Raw genomic sequence first — 23006 nt, 5'->3', positions numbered from 1 at the left:
TTTGGTTGAAAAATCCTGTTAGGATTTCTTTTGATTAGTGAAAACAGGTGCTAATGCAGGTCTTTCATAAATGTAAAAGCAAAGTGACATAACGTGAACTTTTGAAAAGCAGGGGATACCTGTACTGACCTTTTGAAAAGCAGATATAAGACTACTTATGCACTTGCGCTATGTTTACAATTATATATGAAAAGGCTGACAGAGCTGCACTCAATATATTTCTGCTATTCAAGTGTTTTAAACAGAATTAATATTACTTTTATAAGGAAACAATGCACATTTAAAATATATTATAAAACCATACATGAAGTATACACTAATATTCAAATATATGTGCACTTCAGCAAATGCCTTCATCAAAGACCAATAGAAGAGAAAAAGGATAGTCTGCCCTTTGTCACACAAAATGTAGTTTCCTATTTGGATAACCAAGTACAACTTTACTGAGAAAGATTCTCTTTTATTCACTCTACTAGGTATATAGTAGGTATATTCCCCAAGAACTAGTAGAAAGAGTCAATCCCATCATCCATGTCAGTCCTGGCCTGGCTACTAAAAATAGAAACATCTTACAGCTGGAGAAATGTTGAGAGCTGTCAACAAGTCACCTGACCTCCATGCTTTGGTTTCCACATCGTTAAAACAGAAACTAAAGTATAACCCAAATTACTAGAGAGTAATGGATTAAAGTTAATAATATCTGAAAAGGAATGTAAGAAGACAGTAAACTCCACAAACATCTTAAAGTACGCCGTCAGCATCCTCAGTTGCAAGGCCAGACACTAAAGGAGCTGGGGTGTGAATCCTTTCTCTTTGACACTGACAATCCCCTACAGGTCCCCCTTTATAAATGCATCTCAAAAACTCCCGCCCTTGGGGATTCCCTGGTGGCGCAGTGGTTGAGAGTCCCCCTGCCAATGCAGGAGACGCGGGTTCGTGCCCCGGTCCGGGAGGGTCCCGCGTGCCTCGGAGCGGCTGGGCCCGTGAGCCATGCCCGCTGGGCCTGCGCGTCCGGGGCCTGTGCTCCGCAGCTAGAAAGGCTCCAGCGGTGAGAGGCCCGCGTACCGCAAAAAAAAAAAAAAAAAAAAAACTCCCGCCCTCAGCATACACCTACAAGGTCTTCATCATTTCATTCCCTCAACAACTGTAAACATATTCACACTAGTTAACGGCTACTGCATAACATTTTAAGATTTTCATGCTTTTCATATCTTTTTATGCGTTTATATTACAAAAATCTCACAGAAGAGCACCTTTTCTCTAATTGGCTTGTTGGTCCCTTTCACTAAAAGTCCAACCCGTAACTCGCTCTACCCACAAAGTTCAGTCCACAGCAAATGCCGACCTGAACTGGAAATCAATTCTGAGCCCTACTTTAGATCTAGCGCCAGTTTAAAGAGGTCATTTCTACACCTAGAATAAAATCCTAGAAGGAAACCCCAAGTGTAGTGGTTCAGGTCTTTGATTGTTTGTGATAACGTATAAAAACTGAGCTTTTTCTAAGTTTGCCGACCACACAATAACACCGTCGGAGGGTGTGTGAAGGCATGAACTTTCTAAAAGGTCATAAGACCTTCGGGAAAGCAAAGTGAAACTTAGCGTGGGTTCACACCCCCGGCCTCCGGTCGCACCAGCAGTGCGTGCACTAACGAAAACGCTTGCTTACAAGCAGCACTGATCACACCCCGGTTGCACTGGGCTCCCAGCGGCTACAGAGTCCCGCGCTGAGCGGGGAGAGGAGGCCCCGAGCTGGGCAGGCGTGGGGTCGCGCTCCAAGCGCTGGGGGCGCAGGGGGGCGGCGAGGCCGGGCCCTCCCTGAGGCCGAGCGCCGAGCGGGGCCCACGCCCCCGGGCTCCGGTCACCCCACCCGGCCCGCTCGGCTACCCGGGCTCACCGGCTCCGGCGCGCTCCATAGTGCTGGCGTTGGCTGGCGGCAGGTCTCTGCAGGCGGCTGCGGCCTGGCGCTGCAACCTGGGGCCAGCCGGGAGGTGGGTGCGGAGGCGGAAGCCGGGGCGGGGCCGGGGGTCAGCGGCCGAGGCGCGGAGGCGGGGCGGGGAGAGGGGGGCGGTGGGGGCTCGGGCCGCGGCGACCAGGCCTGCGGAGGCGCCGAGCCCCCAGAGCCGCAGTCCCCGCAGAAGCTGCATGCCCATGCCGGGAGCCCGGAACGAGCGGAAGGGGCCGACCCGCAGCGGCTGCGGTACCGGATTCCGGCGAGCGACGCGGGCCCGGCGCGGGGAGGGCCGGGGGCTCTTCTCTGCGCTGCGACGCTCCGCCCCCGCTCCCGGCCGGGGCCCCGTGCAGCCTTTGGCGGCGCTCAGCAAGCTCCAGTGGCGCGGCTTTACCATCCAAGTTTGGAGGGGTGAGATTGGGCCTGGGCTGAAAGCGTTCCCCGATCCTGGGTCTCTTGAGGATCCATGTGTTTAGTTTTAAAAAGGGCTTTCAAAACACAGAGTTGTGATTAAAAAATATTTGGGAAGAGCGAGATGTATAGGAACGAGACCTTGTCCATCTGTATAATTAGATAATTTACTTTGCTTTAAAGGAAAAAGAACCCCAAATTGTGGCGATATCTCAAAGTTTTAACAATGGTTTCACGCCTAGAAATTAAATGGAAAGCAGCTACTGGTGTTTGTAGGGTAAAGCACTAATATGAGTAAAAACAATTTAGTTAACTAATAAAATTAATTAATAAAAATAAACTTTTGAGTTTGGGTCAGAATTGTACTGTAGTTTTCTTTTAAGTGCAAAGAAACCATGCAGTAAGAAAATGAGGTACATCGCTCAACAAATCAATGTACCCTATTTTGCAAATGATAACACTTATCTTTTTTTATTTATTTTTTTATTTTTGGCTGTGTTGGGTCTTCGTTGCTGCGCGGGCTTTCTCTAGTTGCGGTGAGCGGGGGCTACACTTCATTGCAGTGCGCGGGCTTCTCACTGCGGTGGCTTCTCTTGTGGAGCACGGGCTCTAGGCGCGCGGGCTTCAGTAGTTGTGGCACGTGGGCTTCAGTAGTTGTGGCTTGCGGGCTCTAGAGCACAGGCTCAGTAGTTGTGGCGCGGCAACCACAGGCTTAGTTGCTCCGCGGCATGTGGGATCTTCCCGGTGCAGGGATTGAACTCGTGTCCCCTGCGTTGGCAGGCGGATTCTTAACCACTGCGCCACCAGGAAGTCCCAGATAACACTTATCTTGAATACATCCTAGAATGGAAATGGAAGCAAGGAACTCACTCAGCCACAATAGTTGACATCAAAACCATACACAAGAAGTCATAAAGCTTGTTACCCTAAAATAATTCTAGCACGTTGGGTATCTGGTTTGCATACCCATAGCAATTATGGGCTGATTGGAGAGGGACAACAGATTCCTCTAAAATCTACTCTGTCCTGAGGGTGTGCAGGTGAATCAGACAAGTCTTTTCCTTAAGGAGCCGGTCACCTAATAGCAGAGAAAGAAACATGAGTAAATTGCAATAAGTAATACACTAAAAGAAAAAAAAGGAATCCACAGTCAACATTGAAGGGGATCAAAATATGCCACTTTAGCATTAAGATAATTTTTGGAGGCAACTGAGAAACGGCAGATACTGAAGAACTCTCTGCCCTCCCCTTTCTGCCTAATAGCGGGGCATCAGTTTTACTTTGTGAAGGTGACGTAAATTTCCACTTGTAAAGGCAGTGTAGGTACAGGTTCCTAACCACTGGACCGCTAGGGAATTCCCGTGAAGGCACAGACTCTTTTAAAAGTGTTTGTTTTCCCAAGTGCATAGAGCTTGTTCAATGAACAGTTGTTGAATGAATGAATAAAAGTTTTATAACCATCAGACCTGTACTGGTATTTGTTAAAAAAAGAAAGCAACACACCCAAATAAATTTCAAAAAAAGAAACAATGTCATGGGTAATCTTAATGTCCTAAAGCTTCACCAGCTTGAGGCTAAAAATCGGTTGATATTAACACTAATACCTAAATCTGGATAGCTAAATTGACCTATTTGCTCCAGCCAGAACTCCAGCCTCTAGTGTAATCCCTCCAAAATACATCTAGGGTTCTATACTGTGCTTGACATCACTAATGAATCTTCCAGGCTGCCACCATGCCCAGTCCTTGTCTCACTGGTCCAGTTTCCTTTCCAGAAAGTCCTCTGTCCACACCAGACATCAGCTGATTGGTGGTTCGCTTGGTCATGATGGATCTTCTCAGTCCTCAGGGTGACAATCTCTTGCAAATGAATAGACCAATTCCTCCACCACATGTTACACTGCTTAGTGGACAGGGCACAGTGACTGATGCCAGGAAAATTATTTGGACCTCTGAGAGATATAGAATTCATGGAGATAGCATGTTCCTTTTGTTAAAAATGAAACAACAGGCCCAAAATGGAGTCGCTTATGCTAAGCCCCACGTCACCAGAGACTTACAGTTTCTATTCTCCCAGAAATGGAATCTAAAACCAGTCAATTAGGAATCGTCTGATCAGCACTAGTTAGGTAATCTGCCTGATAGACGCCTGCCATCCCCCAAAGGGAAGTAACCTTGCAATAACGGACCCAATCTTTTGCCTAGTATAATTTCCTTGTTCCCACTCCCTTCTGCCTATAAAAATCTTTCATTTGGTACCTCTCCTTGGAACTCCTTTCTATCTGCTAGATTGGATGTTGCCAGTTTTGAATTGAGTTTTTGCTCAAAAAATTCTTAAAATTTGTAATATGCCTCTGTTTATCTTTAAACAATTCACACATACAGCCCTTTTTCTCCCCAGATGACAGTGTACACTGCCAAGATAACTGGATTGGAAGGGTTCCAGTTCAAGCGAGCACACTTTTCCTATTCCTCCACCCACCTCTGACCTCCGACCTCCAGGGCCTGCTGCTGAGTTGGCATATTTGTTCTGCCAGGCTCCTTCTGTGTGGTAAGATCTCTCTTTAGTTCCCTAATTCTCTTTTGTGGTGTGGTCCTGTCCCCATAACCAAAATAGTTGTTGTTTTCATTCTGGTCCTAGGAGTTTCTTCGGTCCTCCCCATCAACTACAGCTGTAAATGTTCATCAAGTAGTGAAATGGAGCAGGACCCTGTGGGGCCCTCCTGGTACAAATCCTTTCCGTGTCCCCCGTTTCCTGTTTGTAGGAAATAGGCTTCATTCAGCCTCCTTGACCCTCCCTGAGTTCCAAAGGCAGATTCAAACAGTTGCTAATCAGGGAAGAGAGGGAATTCAGAAAAAAGGGAGGAACAGTCAAGAAACCATCGTGCAGCCTTGGGGCAGGGTCCTGGTTCCTCTCAAGGAATCTACATAACAGTATCTTTGAGTTCTTCTGCAGAAGATTCTCCCGGTGGAGGGTGGTAACTTCAGACTGAGTGCAAGATTCCTGGAGCACTGCCCTGTAACCTCACCACCGACCAATCAGAAAAAAGTCACACACCCTGTAGCCCTCACCCCAAATTTTGCCTATAAAAACTTCTGTAAAACAAACCATCAGGGGCTTCATGGTTTTCTGAGCATGAGCCACCATTCTCCTTGCTTGACCCTGCTCCGAACGCTGACATTGACCCTGCAATAAACCTTTCTCTGCTCCAAACTCTGACATTGACCCTGCAATAAACCTTTCTCTGCTCCGAACGCTGACATTGACCCTGCAATAAACCTTTCTCTGCTCCAAACTCTGACATTGACCCTGCAATAAACCTTTCTCTGCTCCGAACGCTGACACTGACCCTGCAATAAACCTTTCTCTGCTCCAAACTCTGACATTTTGGTTTGTTTGGCCTCACTGTACATCAGGCACAGGAATTTACATTCAGTAACAGGAGGATGAAGTCATGCAGTTCTACAGGACATGGTCAAATACCAGTAGAAAGTCAACTGAGACCTTTGGTGACCCAAGGTGACTCAGGATGACATTTCATTTTGTTGGAAGAGGGACATGTGTTTAACAATAAAATGTGCATGCTTTATACACACTAACAAACGCAGTAAGGTAGATAGCTAGTGGGAAGCAGCCGCATGGCACAGGGATATTGGCTCGGTGCTTTGTGACAGCCTGGAGGGGTGGGATGGGGAGGGTGGGAGGGAGGGAGACGCAACAGGGAAGACATATGGGAACATATGTTTATGTATGACTGATTCACTTTGTTATAAAGCAGAAACTAACACACCATTGTAAAGCAATTATACCCCAATAAAGATGTTAAAAAAAAAAAAAAAGTGCATGCTTTTCAATTAATGTTTGAGTATAGTATTTGTTTAAGAAATCATTTTTATTACATTAAAAAATAATAATAAAGGGGCAAAGGGAGGCCATGTTTATTACATTAAAGAAAAAAGAAATCACTACACCTATTTCATAATAGATTTATTTCAGTAGCCAGACACAGTTAAAGAGCCTGATAATATTAAATATCAGGGTGAACATTTTAAATTATTTTAAATATTTCTGACTTCAAATTTCAAATTTATGTACATAAATTGTACTGTTTTATACAATTTTTAAATTCAGAAAAACTCATGGAATAACATTAAAATGATCTATAATACATCAACCAGAAGTCTATCTCTCTAGATATACATATGCATACACACACCATTATAGTATATTTTTATAAAAATAGAATCATCTTGCATATGGTTTTTAGCCTGCTTTTTTCCTTGCAACATATTGTGACAAATTTCTCATGTCATTAAAAATTATTTTTTCAATGACTGCATATTAAATCTTTACATAAATGTATCACAGTGTATTGGATCAATTGCCTATTGATTATCATTGTTCAGTCTCATTTAAATACATCTCAGTTTTTTCATTATTAAAAATATCTCTATGATAAAACTGTATTCTATAAATCTTTGTATATATTTTTTATCATTTCCTTAAAACGAATTCCCAGAAAGAAGCTTGATAGGTAAAAGATTATGAATCATTGTAAGGCTTTTGAAATATATGGCCGAATTATCCACCAATTTACATGCTTGTAAGCAGTTTATGAAATTCTAAGTTCTTTCCTCATTTTTCATTTGAAAGATAAAAATGCTTGTTATTTTACCTTGAATTTCTTTAACTGTTAATGAATCTGAATATTGCTGAATGTGTTTAAGAGCCATTTGCATGTCTCTATAAAAAACTTTTGCTTATTTTTCTTCTAGGTTGTTTATCTGTTTCTACTGCTTCATAAAATCTGTCTATTTATTAACGATTCTTTTATTTTTGCCGCACCGCACGGCTTGCATCATCTTAATTTCCCAACCAGGGATCGAGCCCAGGCCCTAGCAGTGAAAGTGCTGAGTCCTAACTACTGGACCACCAGGGAATTCCCTATTTATCAATATTAATGATTTTAAAACCTTTGTCTTATATATTGAAAACATTTTCCCTAATTTGTTATTTGCATTTTAAGTTGTGTGCAGTAGTTTTTGGCATGCAGAATTTGAAAATTTGTATATAGTCTTATGTATTAAGTTTCCTTAATGATTATATTTCTTTGCTGTAACAGTTAAAAATATTTTCCTTTCACAGGACTATTTATAGAGCCTTCTACATCCTTATTAAAATTCCTTTACTTGGAATGTATCTTTTTATCCCCCCTTCTTTTTCTTAATTTCTTAAGCAAAAAAAGAGAGCTAAAATGAGGGAAAATGCAAAAGTGGGATCCCTTTAGCTATGTATTTATCTGAAGGTCTCAGCCCCAGTTGGCCTATCCTTAGCTCCAAAAAGTGTCCTCACCCCCTTCCTTTTCTCTCCCTGGAGTTTTCTGTGGCCAGCCCTGACATCTAAATTTCCACAGTAGGCATGCACAAAAAACATGGCCTTCCTTTCCTGCCCCAGGACCCTTGCCACATATATTACAGCTGCCACACATATTACAGGTAGAGTGACCAATTGTCCCAGTTTGCCCAGGGCTGTTCATTTTTAGCACTGCAGGTCCCATGTCCCGGGAAACCTCTCAGTCTCTGGTGAAACAGATACAATTCTGATCCTCATACAGATGGAGAGAAATTAGATCATGTGTCCAAAGATTTCTCTGGGCTTAGAGAACCAGGAAAGGCTTGAAAGAAGAGGTAATATTTGAGACCAGCTCTGAAAATGAGTGGCTTAAGAGAGCTGGAGTGAGAACGGGTGGGGTGGGTCACACACTGAAGACTTGGGAGGCGAGACGGTACAAGTAGATGCAAAGGAGAGCCGTTCTCCCAGTTTGACTGGTTCAGGCGGCAGAGGACTGGGAGATAAGGCCAGAAAGTTAGTTTAGGACCAGATTATAGGAGGTCTTAAATGCCAGACTAAGCAATTGGGACTCTATTACATAAGAATTAGGATTTGTTAAAGAACTTCCCTTGGGACTGACTTGGTGAAGGATGGCTCTAGAAAGACACATCGTTGAGGTCTGTGCAGGATTTATTGGAGAGGGCTGAGTCAAAACCACACATCTAGTCAGTTCACTGTGGGACTCCAGTAATCGACATGGGAGCGTCAAAAACCCAAGCTAAGGTGGTGTGCTAGAAATAAAATCAAAAGTGATAGATTTAAGAGATTGCAAGACAATAGTTGGTGAAACTTTGCAATCAACAATGTGGAGAAAGAGAAGATTGGTTGGCTGGCACAAAGAGGTAGAAGTGGGGTGAAACCAGTGCTCCCAGAGCAACCAGGAATGAAAAGGATGAAGAGTGAGAGGATGGAGAGAGGGGTGGGTGCATGAGCAAGATGGCAGAAAATGTGTGCTGGATGATGGACCCTGTCCTCCATCTCTCAGAGGTCTTCAGTAAAGTCAATAATTCAATCCCCTGATCTTAAGTATGAGTGAGTTTCTTGTAGAAACCAAAGAGAAAGCTGAGGAACAGAGGGCACACAAGAATTCCTGGGCTTGGAGGCTGGAAGGGTCCTATGGTTGTAAGCACCTAATTTGAACTTGAACTTTCACATGCCATCAGAGTTTGAGGCAGTTTCACTGGATCTTGAGGGGCAGGAGTGACATTCAGCTGGGTTCCATTTAAATGCCCACGGAAAGACAGAGATACAATAAAGTAGGAAAATTGATTGAGGAATATTGGGAGTATAAAGTCAGAGCCAGATGAAGCATTGATCTTAGATAGGAGAGATGGGTGGGAAGTAAGCTGGGCTAGATGGATCTTGGTAAGTATTCCGATCGGATGGGGCTGTGGTTAAGGGAGCGGCTTTCTAAAGGTGTCAGTTTCCCTAATGAAAATAGGTGAAGACATTTGCTGGAAGGAGAGGGCGGTACTGCAGGGAGAATCTTGCGATTTGGAAGTTTTATAGATGTACAAATCGTCCTTGAAACTGTGGGTTTGGATGAGGTCACCCAGGGAGAGTGTATGGAGTTAAGAGACTGTGGATGGAACACTTTCACCATCTTTGTGATAACAATCGAAATTAAAAAAAACAAAAAACATTTCATCAGCTGCCTGGATTATTACATGCTTACCACATGTCTTTCTTTCTGGCTAAGAATAAGACAGAATCGCTGTAAGAACATATTCACCAAGAACATGATTCTTCTTCAGTCAAGTGAAAAGGGAACATTTACATATTGTAACGAATATGCTAGTTTGTATCATTACTCAGAGATAATGATGTTCTTAAATCATCATTTGGTTTAGTTTTTATAAAAACAGATCGTGTCGGTTTTTCTGCCCTAAAGTAGTTAGTGCACCTGACCACATTTTGGACACGTGCCAAATTGGGAGATTAGATGTAACAGCTCTAATTCTGCTTCCTGAATTTGATTAGTGCTGGGGATTAGTTTCTCATTTGATAGTCTATAGGATTTCTTACCTTGAAACTCTATGTTTTCTTGGCTATTTTTTATATTATACACATCATGTAAACCTTCATTATACTTTGCAGTAGAGCATTCTGCATTAATGATTTGCTGTTGTTACTCTCTAGTCAGATCTCCTGAATACTAAAAGGAAAGTGTTAAGAGGTATGTTAAATTCCACTTTCTGGGGTCATCAAGGCTGTATATTATTATTTGTTGGTTTCATCTTCCTCTTCACATGCTAGAAAGTATTAATGCAGTTTATGTTTAAATTTGTTATTTTTCACTTCAGTTATTTTCAGGGAGATATTAACATGGATTATATTAATAGGATATTAATATCTGGCTTAGTAGATTTCACATCTTTCTAAATTTAGTCATCTCATGGCTTACTTGGCATGAGTGTTCCTCGTTTTTTACCTGTGTAATTGATATTTAGATCATTACACAAGACTTCACTGGCAAGACTAATCTTATTTGCATGCCAATCAGAGTATAATTGACAATTATATTATGAGGTTTTCTTTGAATAATGTAAGAAGTAGATGATATAAGAAATAGAAAAAAAAATAGAGTTTAAAAGTCCCAGAAGGAAATAGAATCAGAGTTCGAGGAAACTTGAGTCTATTCTCCCTTGTACAGTAAAGGATTTTCTTACTGATAGTCACCTATTTGAATACATTCACTACCTAACAGCTTTTTGCCTAGGTAGTATGTGGTTTCAATTCAAAGAATATCTTTCATTGTCTATTGACACATATCTATATAATGAAAGAAAGCCAAAATAATTATAATCAACAAAACTGGAAAAATCCGCTCTCTATAATGTATCAGCTGCCCAAGATCTGACTCTTTCAACCTTTATCACTTTGTAGTAACATAGTACAGTTTATAGACATAATTTGTACATGTAGACAAATAATGTATAATAGTTTACACCACTTTTATTTAATATTTTTCTAATAGCTATTTCAAATGCATATTTTTATATATAGCATAATTTGCACTATATCGTAATGTTTTACTGTATTACACCATCATCTGTTTAACCAGTCACTAAAGCTTGGTCATTTTGACAATGTTGGCTTTCCAGTAGAAGGCACTTACAAATATCCTTGGATTTTTTTTCCTTTCTTTTGTATTATTTTCTTGACGCATATATCAAAAGTAAATTTACCAAGTTAAGAGAAACTTATTTGCTTTTTTGACTTTTGTTTAGTAGTATATCAGATTGCTCTACAGGTTAAAAAAAACAAAAAGGTAGTGTAAAAGACATCTGCTCCCCAAAAGCCCTCACTGCATTGGGCTTATTATTTATTTGGTACTTCCTAATTCTTTACAGTTGCACTTCTTAAATCATCAGCAATGCTAAAATTTTCCAAAGGTCAAATATTTATCAAGTACCTAATATTTGCCAAAAATTCACTGGATCTTATAAACAGGCATCATTGTCCATAGGCAGCATAGGAGTGGTTAAGAGCATAGACTCTGAAAGCCAGATTGCTATCTGTGATGAGCTTTGGAAGCAAGCCTCCCATACAATCAGGATTGCCTACCCAATAAAGTGTGAGTTCTTCAGCTCTGCATTCAAGGCCTGCCATGGCTCATCTCTACACACTTCTTTATTGGGGGAGGGAGGGTGTTATTATTGTTTAACACCTTTCAAATACATCAAGCAAACTAACAAATTAGCTATTTCCTAAGCATCCTTGAACAACTATATTCTAGTGTATGATGTAAACTTCATCTAAAATATCTTCTTCATTACCTGTAGAAAAAATTTCAGTTCTTCCTTAAATCTCTATCTCATATGTCTCCTTCATCTGATCTTTCCAACCAAATGGGAATATTCTCTACTCTAAAAATCCCCTGAGCTTTATTTTCTTTGGCAGTAGAAAATTTCTTTTGCATTCTACCTTCCATGATAGGTAATCCTCTTATTGGATAGTTAGCACCTTAAGGGAGCCTAGCACTTTGCTTAATACTTAAGACAGACTTGATTTTCTTTTTTTTCTGAAACAAATCAAAATTGATTGATCTACACTTACACACCAAAACCTTATCTCATCCATGCTAGAAAAGTGAAGTGGGAAATCTAGGCAATTTCCAGGTGATTTTAAACAATATATATTTTTAAGTTTTTATTAATTAATTACTTTATTTATTGGCTGCATCAAGTCTTAGTTGCAGTGTGCAGGCCACCCTTTTTTGTGGCATGCCAGCTTCTCTCTAGTTATGGTATGTGGGCTCCAGAGCGCATGGGCTCATTAGTTGCGGTGCATGGACTCTCTAGCTATGGTGTGCGGGCTCAGTAGTTGCGGTGTGCAGGCTTAGCTGCCCCACGGCATGTGGGATCTTAGTTCCCCGACCAGGGTTGGAACTGGCGTCTCCTACATTATAAGATGGATTCTCAACCACTGGGCCACCAGGGAAGTCCCTAAACAATATTTTTGAGTTGATGATGCAGCAATTTCCTCACCAAAACCTTTGAGTGGCTACACTTTTTTTCAATTTTTGCCTCGTTTCCACTATAGAGATTTGACTTCCATAATTCCCATGGTTGAATCTCAAAGTAATTGACCCCAAGACCTTGAGCTAATCTTGACAGAAGCAAGAAATTTACCAGCAGTTTTGTTTACCAATATGGAAGGACTTAGAGCTTCAGACTCCTCAATTATGTGCTATTATTATTGCCTAATAATCTCTCTTCTCTCCAACAATTTTTAAAAACCATCTCTTTGTCTTTGGAGCACTGTAGTTTTACTTTTCTGGATCTAGACATGAATTTATTTTCCTTACCTGCTGGGAAAGATGGGGCTTCCTGAATCTGAGAATTGGTATCTCTCAACAATTCAGGAAAATATACAACCATTGTTTCTTGTATCATTGCCTCATCCTCATAATCTCTTTCCTTCTTCTAGAATTCTAATTAAATTGTGTTAGAAATCCTCTTTGTCTTCAATTCGTTTTAACCTCTCTATATTATTCTCCATCTCTTAGTCTTTCTGAGCTTCATTTTGGATAAGTTCTTCAAATGTTTTCTCCAGTTCACTAATCCTTCCTACAACTTTGTCTAATAGGTTATTTACCCAACCACTGAGTTTTGAATTTCAGGCATTATATTTTTCATTCATTCATAGGCCTCTACTTGTTTCTTTTTCAGGTCTCCTTGTATTTTTTTTAAGTCTGTTGCTCATGTTTCCAGGTCTCTCCTTTTAAGTTTTTAAACATGTTAATCACATTATTTTGTATTCTAAATGTGATCATTCGAATTTCTGAAGTCTTTGTGGATTTGACTATACTTCCTGGATTTTCTTCCTGATTCATACTTATACTTCCTTTTTCTTCTTATATATTTTGTGAGTTTTTATTGTGAGTTTATGTTGGATTTTAATCTGAGGAAATTCTTAGAAACCTGGTTTGAAGTTACATTCCTCCACAAAGATACAGGTTTGTTTCTATGTCACCAGGGGGCACTATTAACCAGGAACAGTTTAAATTTGCTCTTTGATGTTTCATACCACATAGGTAGGGTTGCCAAATAAAATACAGGACACCTAGTTAAATTTAGATTTCAGATAAACAACAAACACTTTTTAGTGCAATATTTGGAACATATACTAAAGAATTGTTCTTTATCTGAAATTTACTGGGCATCCTCTATTTTTATTTGCTAAATCTGGCAACCATACACATAAGTAGCTTGAAATTGGCTTCAAACTCATGTAAGGGCTTGCTTAAGTTTATGAATTCTCAGGGAATTTTTTTTTTCCATTCTCCCAGGGCAAAGGTTGAGACAGGTTAATTTTCAGTGTCTTCTTCTTTAAGGTGGATTTATTTCTTGCTCATTCTTATAATGATAGCATTGTTCATTAGAATCTCAGATCTATGCAGTGATCTCCCACAGATCCTTGGCTTTATCTGCTATCCTCTGCACTCCATGTAATTATCAAAATGTAAATACAGGGTCCCTTAGGTTGACCCTTAGTGTGAAAATCAGCTTTACAGATCACTTACCTTTTAGGAGTATTTTCTTTTCCTTTTTCTTCTTTTTTTTTTTTTTTTTTTTGTTTCTGTAGATTCATTACTGTCTTGCCAGCTCCATGAAACATTAAAAAATATTTCTAGGTAGTTTATCCAGTATTTCTAGTTGTTTTTGGCAGCAAGGGATTAAGGAGATGATGTTGTGAGGGGGAGTCATCCAGAGTATCTCAAATGATATTCTATCAGAACCATATGTCCTTCAGTCCTTTTTACTTGCTGGCTCTGATATCTGGTATCCTTGGTATCTCCTCCAATTTTTCATATTCCTTGCCAGTCAGTAGGTGTAATCCAGAATAGTTAGTATCATTTGACTTTGCTTTCATAGTCTGCAAAGGCTGGTGATCTGTCCAGTGACAAACTGGCTCTGAGCTCCATGTAATGACTTGGGCTCACTGCCACATCTATTTGCTACCAGTCAGTGCTTTTTCACTGAGGTTAGAACCTACTTCCCTGTGCCCTAATCTCTTGAGGAATTTTATAAAATATAGGTCGATCTAATGCTGCCACCACCACCACCCCAACTTGTTTTCCCAGTTAGTCCAAAGGAATCCTATTCTTTTTGGTGTTTCTGGAACCACACCTAAGACTTCTCATGGGATTAGCCTTAGATTATTTTTCTAGTTGCCGTTAGGAAGATCTGTTTTCAGAGCAGGGTTAGATTCCCCTGGGCACTCCTGCCTTCATGGGTGAATGACCAGCAGCATCTTTCTCCTATTAGTCTCGACATCAGAGTTTTAATTTGTCTTTTTTCTAGGACCACTCAGCAAGGTATATTCCTAGTACCAATGGTGTGCTGGAGCTGACTCATACCAAATTACAATTGCAATAGCCAATTGTTGAACTTCAGGAATTTTGAAAGCTGGTGATTAAGCCCAGCTACTATTAAAAATTAAATTATATCTTTGACATAAATCACAGCAAGATCCTTTTTGACCCACCTCCTAGAGAAATGGAAATAAAAACAAAAATAAACAAATGGGACCTAATGAAACTTAAAAGCTTTTGCACAGCAAAGGAAACCATAAACAAGATGAAAAGACAACTCTCAGAATGGGAGAAAATATTTGCAAATGAAGCAACTGACAAAGGATTAATCTCCAAAATTTACAAGCAGCTCATGCAGCTCAATATCAAAAAAACAAACAACCCAGTCCAAAAATGGGCAGAAGACCTAAATAGACATTTCTCCAAAGAGGATATACAGATTGCCAACAAACACATGAAAGGATGCTCAACATCATTAATCATTAGAGAAAAGCAAATCAAAACTACAATGAGGTATCACCTCACACCGGTCAGAATGGCCATCATCAAAAAATCTACAAACAATAAATTCTGGAGAGGGTGTGGAGAAAAGGGAACCCTCTTGCACTGTTGGTGGGAATGTAAATTGATACAGCCACTATGGAGAACAGTATGGATGTTCCTTAAAAAACTAAAAGTAGAACTACCATATGACCCAGCAATCCCACTACTGGGCATATACCCTGAGAAAACCATAATTCAAAAAGAGTCATGTACCAAAATGTTCATTGCAGGGCTTCCCTGGTGGCGCAGTGGTTGAGAGTCCACCTGCTGACGCAGGGGACACAGGTTCGTGCCCCGGTCCAGGAGGATCCCACATGCCGCGGAGTGGCTGGGCCCGTGAACCATGGCCACTGAGCCTGCGCGTCCGGAGCCTGTGCTCCACAACGGGAGAGGCCACAACAGTGAGAGGCCCGCGTACCACAAAAAAAAAAAAAAAAAAAATGTTAATTGCAGCTCTATTTACAATAGCCAGGACATGGAAGCAACCTAAGTGTCCATCAACAGATGAATGGATAAAGAAGATGTGGCACATATATGCAATGGAATATTACTCAGCCATGAAAAGGAACAAAACTGAGTTATTTGTAGTGAGGTGGATGGACCTAGAGACTGTCATTCAGAGTGAAGTCAGAAAGAGAAGAACAAATACCAAATGCTAACACATATATATGGAATCTAAAGAAAAAAAAAAAAAAGAAAGTGGTCATGAAGAACCTAGGGGCAAGACTGGAATAAAGATGCAGACCTACTAGAGAATGGACTTGAGGATATGGGGAGGGGGAAGGGTAAGCTGGGACAAAGTGAGAGAGTGGCATGGACATATATACACTACCAAACGTAAAATAGATAGCTAGTGGGAAGCAGCCGCATAGCACAGGGAGATCAGTTCGGTGCTTTGTGACCACATAGAGGGGTGGGATAGGGAGGGTGGGAGGGAGGGAGGTGCAAGACGGAAGACATATGGGGACATATGTGTATGTATAACTGATTCACTTTGTTATAAAGCAGAAACTAACACACCATTGTAAAGCAATTATACTCCAATAAAGATGTTAAAATAAATAAGTAAAAGAAAAAAATTAAATTATAAAAATTATAGTTAGATAAATTTTAAAAGATGGTAAGTATAAAACTCTTAGAAAAAAAATATAAGGATCAATCTTTGTGCCTTAGGCAATGATTTCTTAAATATGACACGAAAAGTAAAAATGACAAAAGAAAGAAAGTAGATAAATCAGACTGCATCAAAATTTAAAAGTTTAATGCTTCAAAGGACACTTCTAAGAAAGTGAAAATGCAACCCATACAATGGGACAAAATATTTGCAAATCATAAATCTGGTTAGGGACTTGTATCCAGAATATGTTTTTTAAAACTCTTGTAACTCGATAATAATAAAAACAAAAAACCAATTAAAAGATAAATGATTTGAATAGACATTTCACCAAAGTAGATATACAAATGGCCAATAAGCACATGAAAAGATCTTCAACATCATTAACCATTGAGGAAATGCAAATCAAAACCCCAATGAGGTACTTACCCACTAGGGTGTCTATAATCAAAATACAAACAACAACAGATACTGGTGCGCATGTGGAGAAATTAGGAATGTTCAGAACAGGCATATCCATAGAAACAGAAAGTAGATTTGTGGCTGCCTATAGCTGGGAGGCAGGGGAAGGGTTGATGACTGCTAATGGTAATAGGGTTTCTTTTTGGAATGTTGAAAATATTCTAAAATTAGATTGTGGTGATGGCTGCACAACTCTATAAATATATTAAAAATCATTGAATTTTATCCTTTAAATGGATGAATTGTATGGTATATGAGTTATATCTCAATAAGATTTTATTTGAAAAAAAGATAATAAATATTTAAAACACACCATTTTCTAATTATTTTACATTACCTATGCTCTTGAGGTTGTTTACTAAGCGATGGTACCCAAGTGCCCCTAGAACATAGGATCAAATTGTACATGATGTTAAACCAGCAAGGACTGTTTATCTCAACTAAGATCTTGTTTATTTCTTTATATCAGACAGCCAGATGGCAGTGAGTGATAATACTCTGTACTAATCCCTTGGGAAGACTGTTAGCTTGAGCTTTCGACGCAAACAATAATGATCTGTACCATTATGAGAAATATAACAATGCCAGAAAGGGCTTCATGACAAATAAAATGATTGGAATGTGGTTATATATACAAAAGATCTCGTCAGTCATCCTGCTGCACTCCATCAACAAATATTTGTTGAGAATTATAGAAAATGCAAAAATGAATTAGATCCTGTTTCTGTACACAGTCAAGGCTCAGTCAAGAAAATAGAAAGCAATTTAAATATTTAAAGCTAAAGGCATTTAATACCAAGAAATAGGTACTTATAAACTTTTGAAAGGATTTAAGGGGTGAAAGTCAGAGGAGATACCACCAGCTTTCAGATTCACTAAAACTGAATCTGAAACTTCTTGCTTTCATACGGAAGTCAGGAAGATGAAAGGGACCGAAATCAATAATCCTCGTTGCCCTGCCGCCCTGGGGTGACAGGCTGGACAGGAAATATGGAAGTTGCTGCAAAAAGTCCCATCTTAAATTCACACGTCCACGGCCACTGCCACGAAAGAGAATGGCTTCTATCTCTCTTGAATCTAAACTGTATTTGTAAGCCATCTGGCAAGGAACTACTTGGAAAATGTAGTTCTCATTCATCCAGTCCCTGCAATGAATGAAAGGGAGAGAATCAAAGGGATTGGAAATGGTGCTAAGTACCAACAAATAAGATATGACTCATTACCCTAAGGGTAGTCAGATAATGTTCTGAGACTAAATGAAGTATGCATTAGAGATTGTTTCTTTGTGGCTGCAGATGCAAGTTGCAGAAATCTAATCTTTCCCTTGGGTAACTGGACACGCCTGGAACCACTGGACTCCTAGGCACTTTACCAAGTTAGCACGCCCTGATTTCTTAGGAGTTTATCTCCCACCCTCTGGCAGAGGTCTTAAGAAACGTAAAGGTACCTGTGAATTCTTCTCACTTGTTCCAATCATCATTACATCACTAATATACAGTGGACCAGTGTGAAGTCCTGTGGTGTGACAAGACTATCAAATTCCCTGTGGACTAGATTATGACAGAGAGCTGGAGATCTGATATAGCCTTGGGACAGGACTCTTGTGTACTGCTGGGTAAAAGTAAGCTGTTTTCGGTCTTTACTTATTAGCAAAGAATAAGAGTCATTTTTTGTTTTGTAAACAAAGTTGAATGGGATCCTAGCCGGTTCCCATTCATTTATGCATCATCTATGACTGCTTTCACCTTACGACACCAAACTGAAAAATTGGGACAGAGACCTTACTGATCAGCCAAAATATCACCCTCAAATAAAGATAAATAGCAATAAAACAAAGTTTTAAGTTTACTTCTAAAAGTAAATACTAAAACGTATTTATAAGCGTTAAAGCCAAATACTTTTTCCTGAGACTTGAAATAATAACTATTTAAGTGGACTTTTCCCCCTCAGTCTTCACATTATAGTATAAAATAGCCAGAGCTGTGCTGCTTTCAATCTCTGATAAAAAAATAATAATAAAATTAAATTTAAAAACTGTTTACAAAAATCTGTGTATTCTTTACATGATTGGACAAAGTTATTTCCCATATTTGATTGACAATTTGTTATTACTTCTAATGATGCACATTTAAAAATTTTGTTTGTTTGTTTGTTTGCCTGTTCTGAAACAACTCCAATGCAAATTTCAGCACAAGTCAGGACCCTCATTTGCAATTCGCTGGGCGTCACTGCTGAAATGCCATATTGACCTGAATGAAGAGAGGCTGGTCTACAGTATAGACCCAGAGTTCTCTGTTTGTCGAGTAAACACACTCACTTCAAAATCTAGATGTGGGTGGAGAAAAGACAATGGCAAATGTTGACTCTCTGATCTTTTAATTAGTAGTGCCATTTGTAGACGTTTTTCTTATATTTTTGAATTCTCATTTCCCTATAATAATTTATAATTATATAATGTTTCATAGGGTTAGAGTCTTCAATATCCGTATCATCCCAGAAAGTGTTTTCTTCTCACATTTCATAGTTAAGGAAACTGAGGCTCAGAGTCAGTAAATCACCCAGCTTCACAGAGAAAAAGACCGAAGAGAACAAATATTCACCAAACACCCACTATATAATAGGAACCATCTTAAGCCGGAACACATCTTGATTTTTAGACTCCAAGCCCATTATTCTTACCAGACAATTTATTAATTCCAATCATTATGAGCATTGGGGATGGTTACATAGCGGTGGTGATAACTTTTTTTTTTTTTTTTTTTTTTTTTGTGGTATGCGGGCTTCTCACTGTTGTGGCCTCTCCCGTTGCGGAGCACACGCTCTGGACGTGCAGGCTCAGCAGCCATGGCTCACAGGCCCAGCTGCTCCGCGGCATGTGGGATCTTCCCAGATCGGGGCACGAACCTGTATCCCCTACATCGGCAGGCGGATTCTCAACCACTGCGCCACCAGGGAAGCCCGGTGATAACTTTTAAACACAAAAAAATATACCAAGCACTGCACCCAAACTGAGAATAAGATGACTAGGAAGATGGGAGACACAACTATAAAACTTTATGGCAAAATAATATGTTTATATTGCTACATGAAGAATAAAACTGAAGAAAAGGAAGTACTTTATAACAGTTTATTTGTGACGTTCTGAAATAACCACAGGAAGTTGTAAAGTGTCTATGGATTGTTATTATGATTATTACAGATCAAACATCTTTTGGAAATGATTCAAATACAGTCCTGCTTAAATTCAGAAGCTGTATGAAATGCTTCCCTCCTCCATTCTGTAAGCAAATAGCTTAGGAGGTCCCCAGAGAAAGAAAACCAGGAATGGCTTTCTTGACATAAGAGAAGCCATCTTTGCCCTAAGTCATTTTGTGATCTTAGCCTGGCTACAGTGCTTTCCCTTGAATAGGTCTCAGTAATCAGTGATCTTAAGGGAAGTAAGGGCATTCAAACGCAAAAGAAAAGCAGTTAAGAAACAGTTCAGCAAAAAAAGAGTCCTAGTTCCTCCTCAAGGCATATGCATAACAATTTGATACAGTCTTAGACTTCTGCAGGAACTAAAGTCCCCACCCAGGTGGGGGATGGAATGAAGATGTTGACCTTCCAGACTTCAGTCTGCTAAGGCTTGGACTCTGTTGACCTTTGCCCCAATTCTATGCTGCCTTCTGCTCTGCTCAGGCCCCTTCATGAATATGCATACACCCTTAGCTTAAGGCTTCCTCAGTTTTCCTGTTTGGGGAGAGGCTGCTCTAAGAAAGATCCCAGGTGTTTTCCTTGATTGCTGCAAGTAATAAATCCTTCCTTCTCCCACTCTTTGGCTTGGTTGTATCTTCTGGCTCGACACCAACAAAGAGACTGTTTTCGGGTACCAGTTCTATTATTCTATGATACTGTCTCTAGTAACAGGGTGTTTGTTTCCCCGACTTTAACATCCTACAAATCTGTTGGGAAAGAGTTGTAATCTTGGCTATGGATGTGCTTCTTGAATTATCCATCATCAGGCTGTGTGCAAATATGCAGCAGGAATAAGTATGCCTTTCTTTAGCTTCTTGCTGAGGCTGCAAGCTTCCAAATTCATCGGAGTTACTAATTTACTAATTTGTCTGATAAACCTTTATTATACACACCCTATGTGCTAGATTTGTGAAGACTATTAAACAACTTATTAAATCCTTTCCTACATAATAGATTTTGAGTGGCCTGGTCAAAACCAATGCTAGTGGCACATAACCTTCATTAGAAAGGTTAGATAATATACAAAAGAAACTAAACAGGCATCCTTTTGCCATCTAGGACAGGGGTCAGCAGACTTCTGGAAACCGCTGGACTAAATATTTTAGGCTCTGCAGGGCCTTTATGGTTTTTGTTGCAACTACTTAACTCTCCATGACAGTGCCAAAGCGGCCATGGGTAGTACATAAATGAATGAATGTGGCTGTGTTCCAATAAACTTTTATTTATGGACGTTGAAACTTGAATTTCAGATAATTTTCATGTGCCACAAAATACTATTCTTTTTATTTGTTAAAAACCATTTGAAATGTAAAAACCCTTCTTAGCTTGCACACCATGCAAAACAGGCTATGGACCATAAATTGTCAATCCCTGATCAGTGAAATGACTATCTATGAAAGAAAGTACCGTTGTAGATGAACGTGAAGGATGCGGGTAATATAATATTAAAATAAGTATAAAACTCAATTTAAAATATTTTCATACCAAGAGTTAGAAAGATGAGACAGTATTATGTGGGTTCCATATCCCGATGGAGTAGACCTACCTCTCCTTAGATGAGTAATTTCAGCAATCCGTAGGGGAAGGATCTGAACGACTGCATACAAAAAAATGAAAAATAAAGACATGATCCCTTCAGATTCATCATAGTTCTTAGCCTTATGTTGTCTGAAAGTTGAATTTCTTCCCATACAACTCTCTATACTTGGATTCTGTTTTTTGTTGTGGTTGTTGTTGTTTTTTAAATAACTGACCTGTGTATTAATCAGGGCTTTCTGGAGAAACAGAACCAACGGAAATATATATATATATATATATATATATATATATATATATATATATACACACACACATGTATATAATATGTGTATATATATGAGTTTTTAATAAGAAATTGGTACATGCAATTATGGAGGCTGAGACGTCCCATGCCCTGAAGTCAGCAAACTGGAGACCCAGGAAAGCCAGTGGTATAGTTCCAGTCCGAGTCTGAAAACCTAAGATCCAGAAGTGCCAGTGGTGGAAGTCCCAGTCCGAGAGCAGAAAAAGACCAATGTTCCAGCTCAAGCAGTAAGGCAGGGAAAGCATATTCTTTCTTCCTTCACCTTTTCATTCTATTCAGGCCCTTAATAGGACTGAATGTTAGCTACCTACTTAGGGGAGGTGTGATATTGTGATTTATAATAAGAAATATAGTTTCCTGTGGTGATGACCTCCCCCACAAGAACATGCCTCTTGCAAACGACCTCCTTCATTCCTCTCCAGAAGAGGAGAAGAGGAAGCACAAGAAGCAGCACCTGGTACAGAGCCCCAGTTCCTACTTCATGGGTGTGGAATGACCAGGACGCTATAAAATCACCACCATCTTCAGCCATGCGCAAATGGTGGTTTTGTGTGTTGCCTGTTCCACTGTCCTCTGCCAGCCTACAGGGAAAAAAGCAAGGTCTACGGAAGAATGCTCCTGTAGACAGAAGCAGCCCTGAAAGCACCCTGAACTAAGGTGAGTGGGAAACCATTCCAATGAACACATTTTGGATTTAAAAATTGTGTGTGTGTGTGTGTGTGTGTGTGTGTGTGTGTGTGTGTGTGTGGAAGAGGGGGGCAGCTTTGTCCCCATTTCTGGCGCAGAGCTCCCAAAACCCTTGGAATTTCCTGAGTGATAAGAGAAAAGGAAGGATCTTTTGTTTAATATTTGATCTGTTGTCCTCAGTTCCTGAAGTTGCTTCAGAGCCATGAAGGTGAAATGGGTGTCCTGTTATTCATAACCACAACTGAATTTATGTTGATGATGTGACTTTTGGAAATCCACTAAAGATGGTGGGGAAGGTAAGGCTGGTAGCCAGGGGAGTCAACCATGTGATTAGAGGTTTGGAACTTTCAGTCCCACCCCCTGGTCTCCTGGGAGAGGAGAGAGGCTGGAGATTTGACCTTAGTCACCAATGACCAATGATTTAATTAATCATGTCTATGTAATGAAGCCTCCACAAAAACCCCCAAAGAAGAGGGTTCAGAGAGCTTCCTGGTTGGTGAACACCAGGCTGGAGATGCAGGGAGAGTGGTGTGCCTGGAGAGGACAGAGAAGC

The 23006-nt window shown here is 40.0% G+C and overlaps 2 protein-coding genes across 4 annotated transcripts in view; one reads left to right on the top strand and one right to left on the bottom strand.

Moving 5' to 3' along the window:
* AKAP7 (A-kinase anchoring protein 7) overlaps positions 1-1953 on the bottom strand; it is a gene marked incomplete at its 5' end in the record, with an annotated part of 140323 nt that extends 138370 nt beyond the window's left edge. For all 3 annotated transcript variants that reach the window (XM_082669106.1, XM_082669109.1, XM_082669107.1), the window contains one exon: positions 1895-1953. In XM_082669106.1, coding sequence (XP_082525232.1) covers positions 1895-1913 — 19 coding nt within the window. The remainder of the gene's footprint in view (positions 1-1894) is intronic.
* Positions 1954-2092: 139 nt separating this feature from the next.
* Positions 2093-22417, top strand: LOC309831566 (uncharacterized protein). The gene is made up of 3 exons (XM_082668803.1): positions 2093-2359; positions 4760-4909; positions 22189-22417. The coding sequence occupies exons 1-3, from the start codon at positions 2143-2145 to the stop codon at positions 22260-22262; spliced, it is 441 nt and encodes a 146-aa protein (XP_082524929.1). The 5' UTR covers positions 2093-2142; the 3' UTR covers positions 22263-22417.
* The last annotated feature ends 589 nt before the right edge of the window (positions 22418-23006 follow it).

This window comes from Grampus griseus (assembly GCF_964374135.1).
Source record: "Grampus griseus genome assembly, chromosome: 13".
Lineage (NCBI taxonomy): Eukaryota > Metazoa > Chordata > Mammalia > Artiodactyla > Delphinidae > Grampus > Grampus griseus.
This window is presented reverse-complemented; position numbering and strand designations above follow the sequence as displayed.

Excerpts from the sequence above, each read along its gene's own strand:
- LOC309831566 (XM_082668803.1), top strand. The coding sequence starts at position 2,143 with ATGCCCATGCCGGGAGCCCGGAACGAGCGGAAGGGGCCGACCCGCAGC. Across the intron at positions 2,360-4,759 it reads TACCATCCAAGTTTGGAGGG|ATGACAGTGTACACTGCCAA; the intron begins GTGAGATTGGGC and ends TTTTCTCCCCAG. Across the intron at positions 4,910-22,188 it reads TGCCAGGCTCCTTCTGTGTG|AAGAGGAGAAGAGGAAGCAC; the intron begins GTAAGATCTCTC and ends ATTCCTCTCCAG.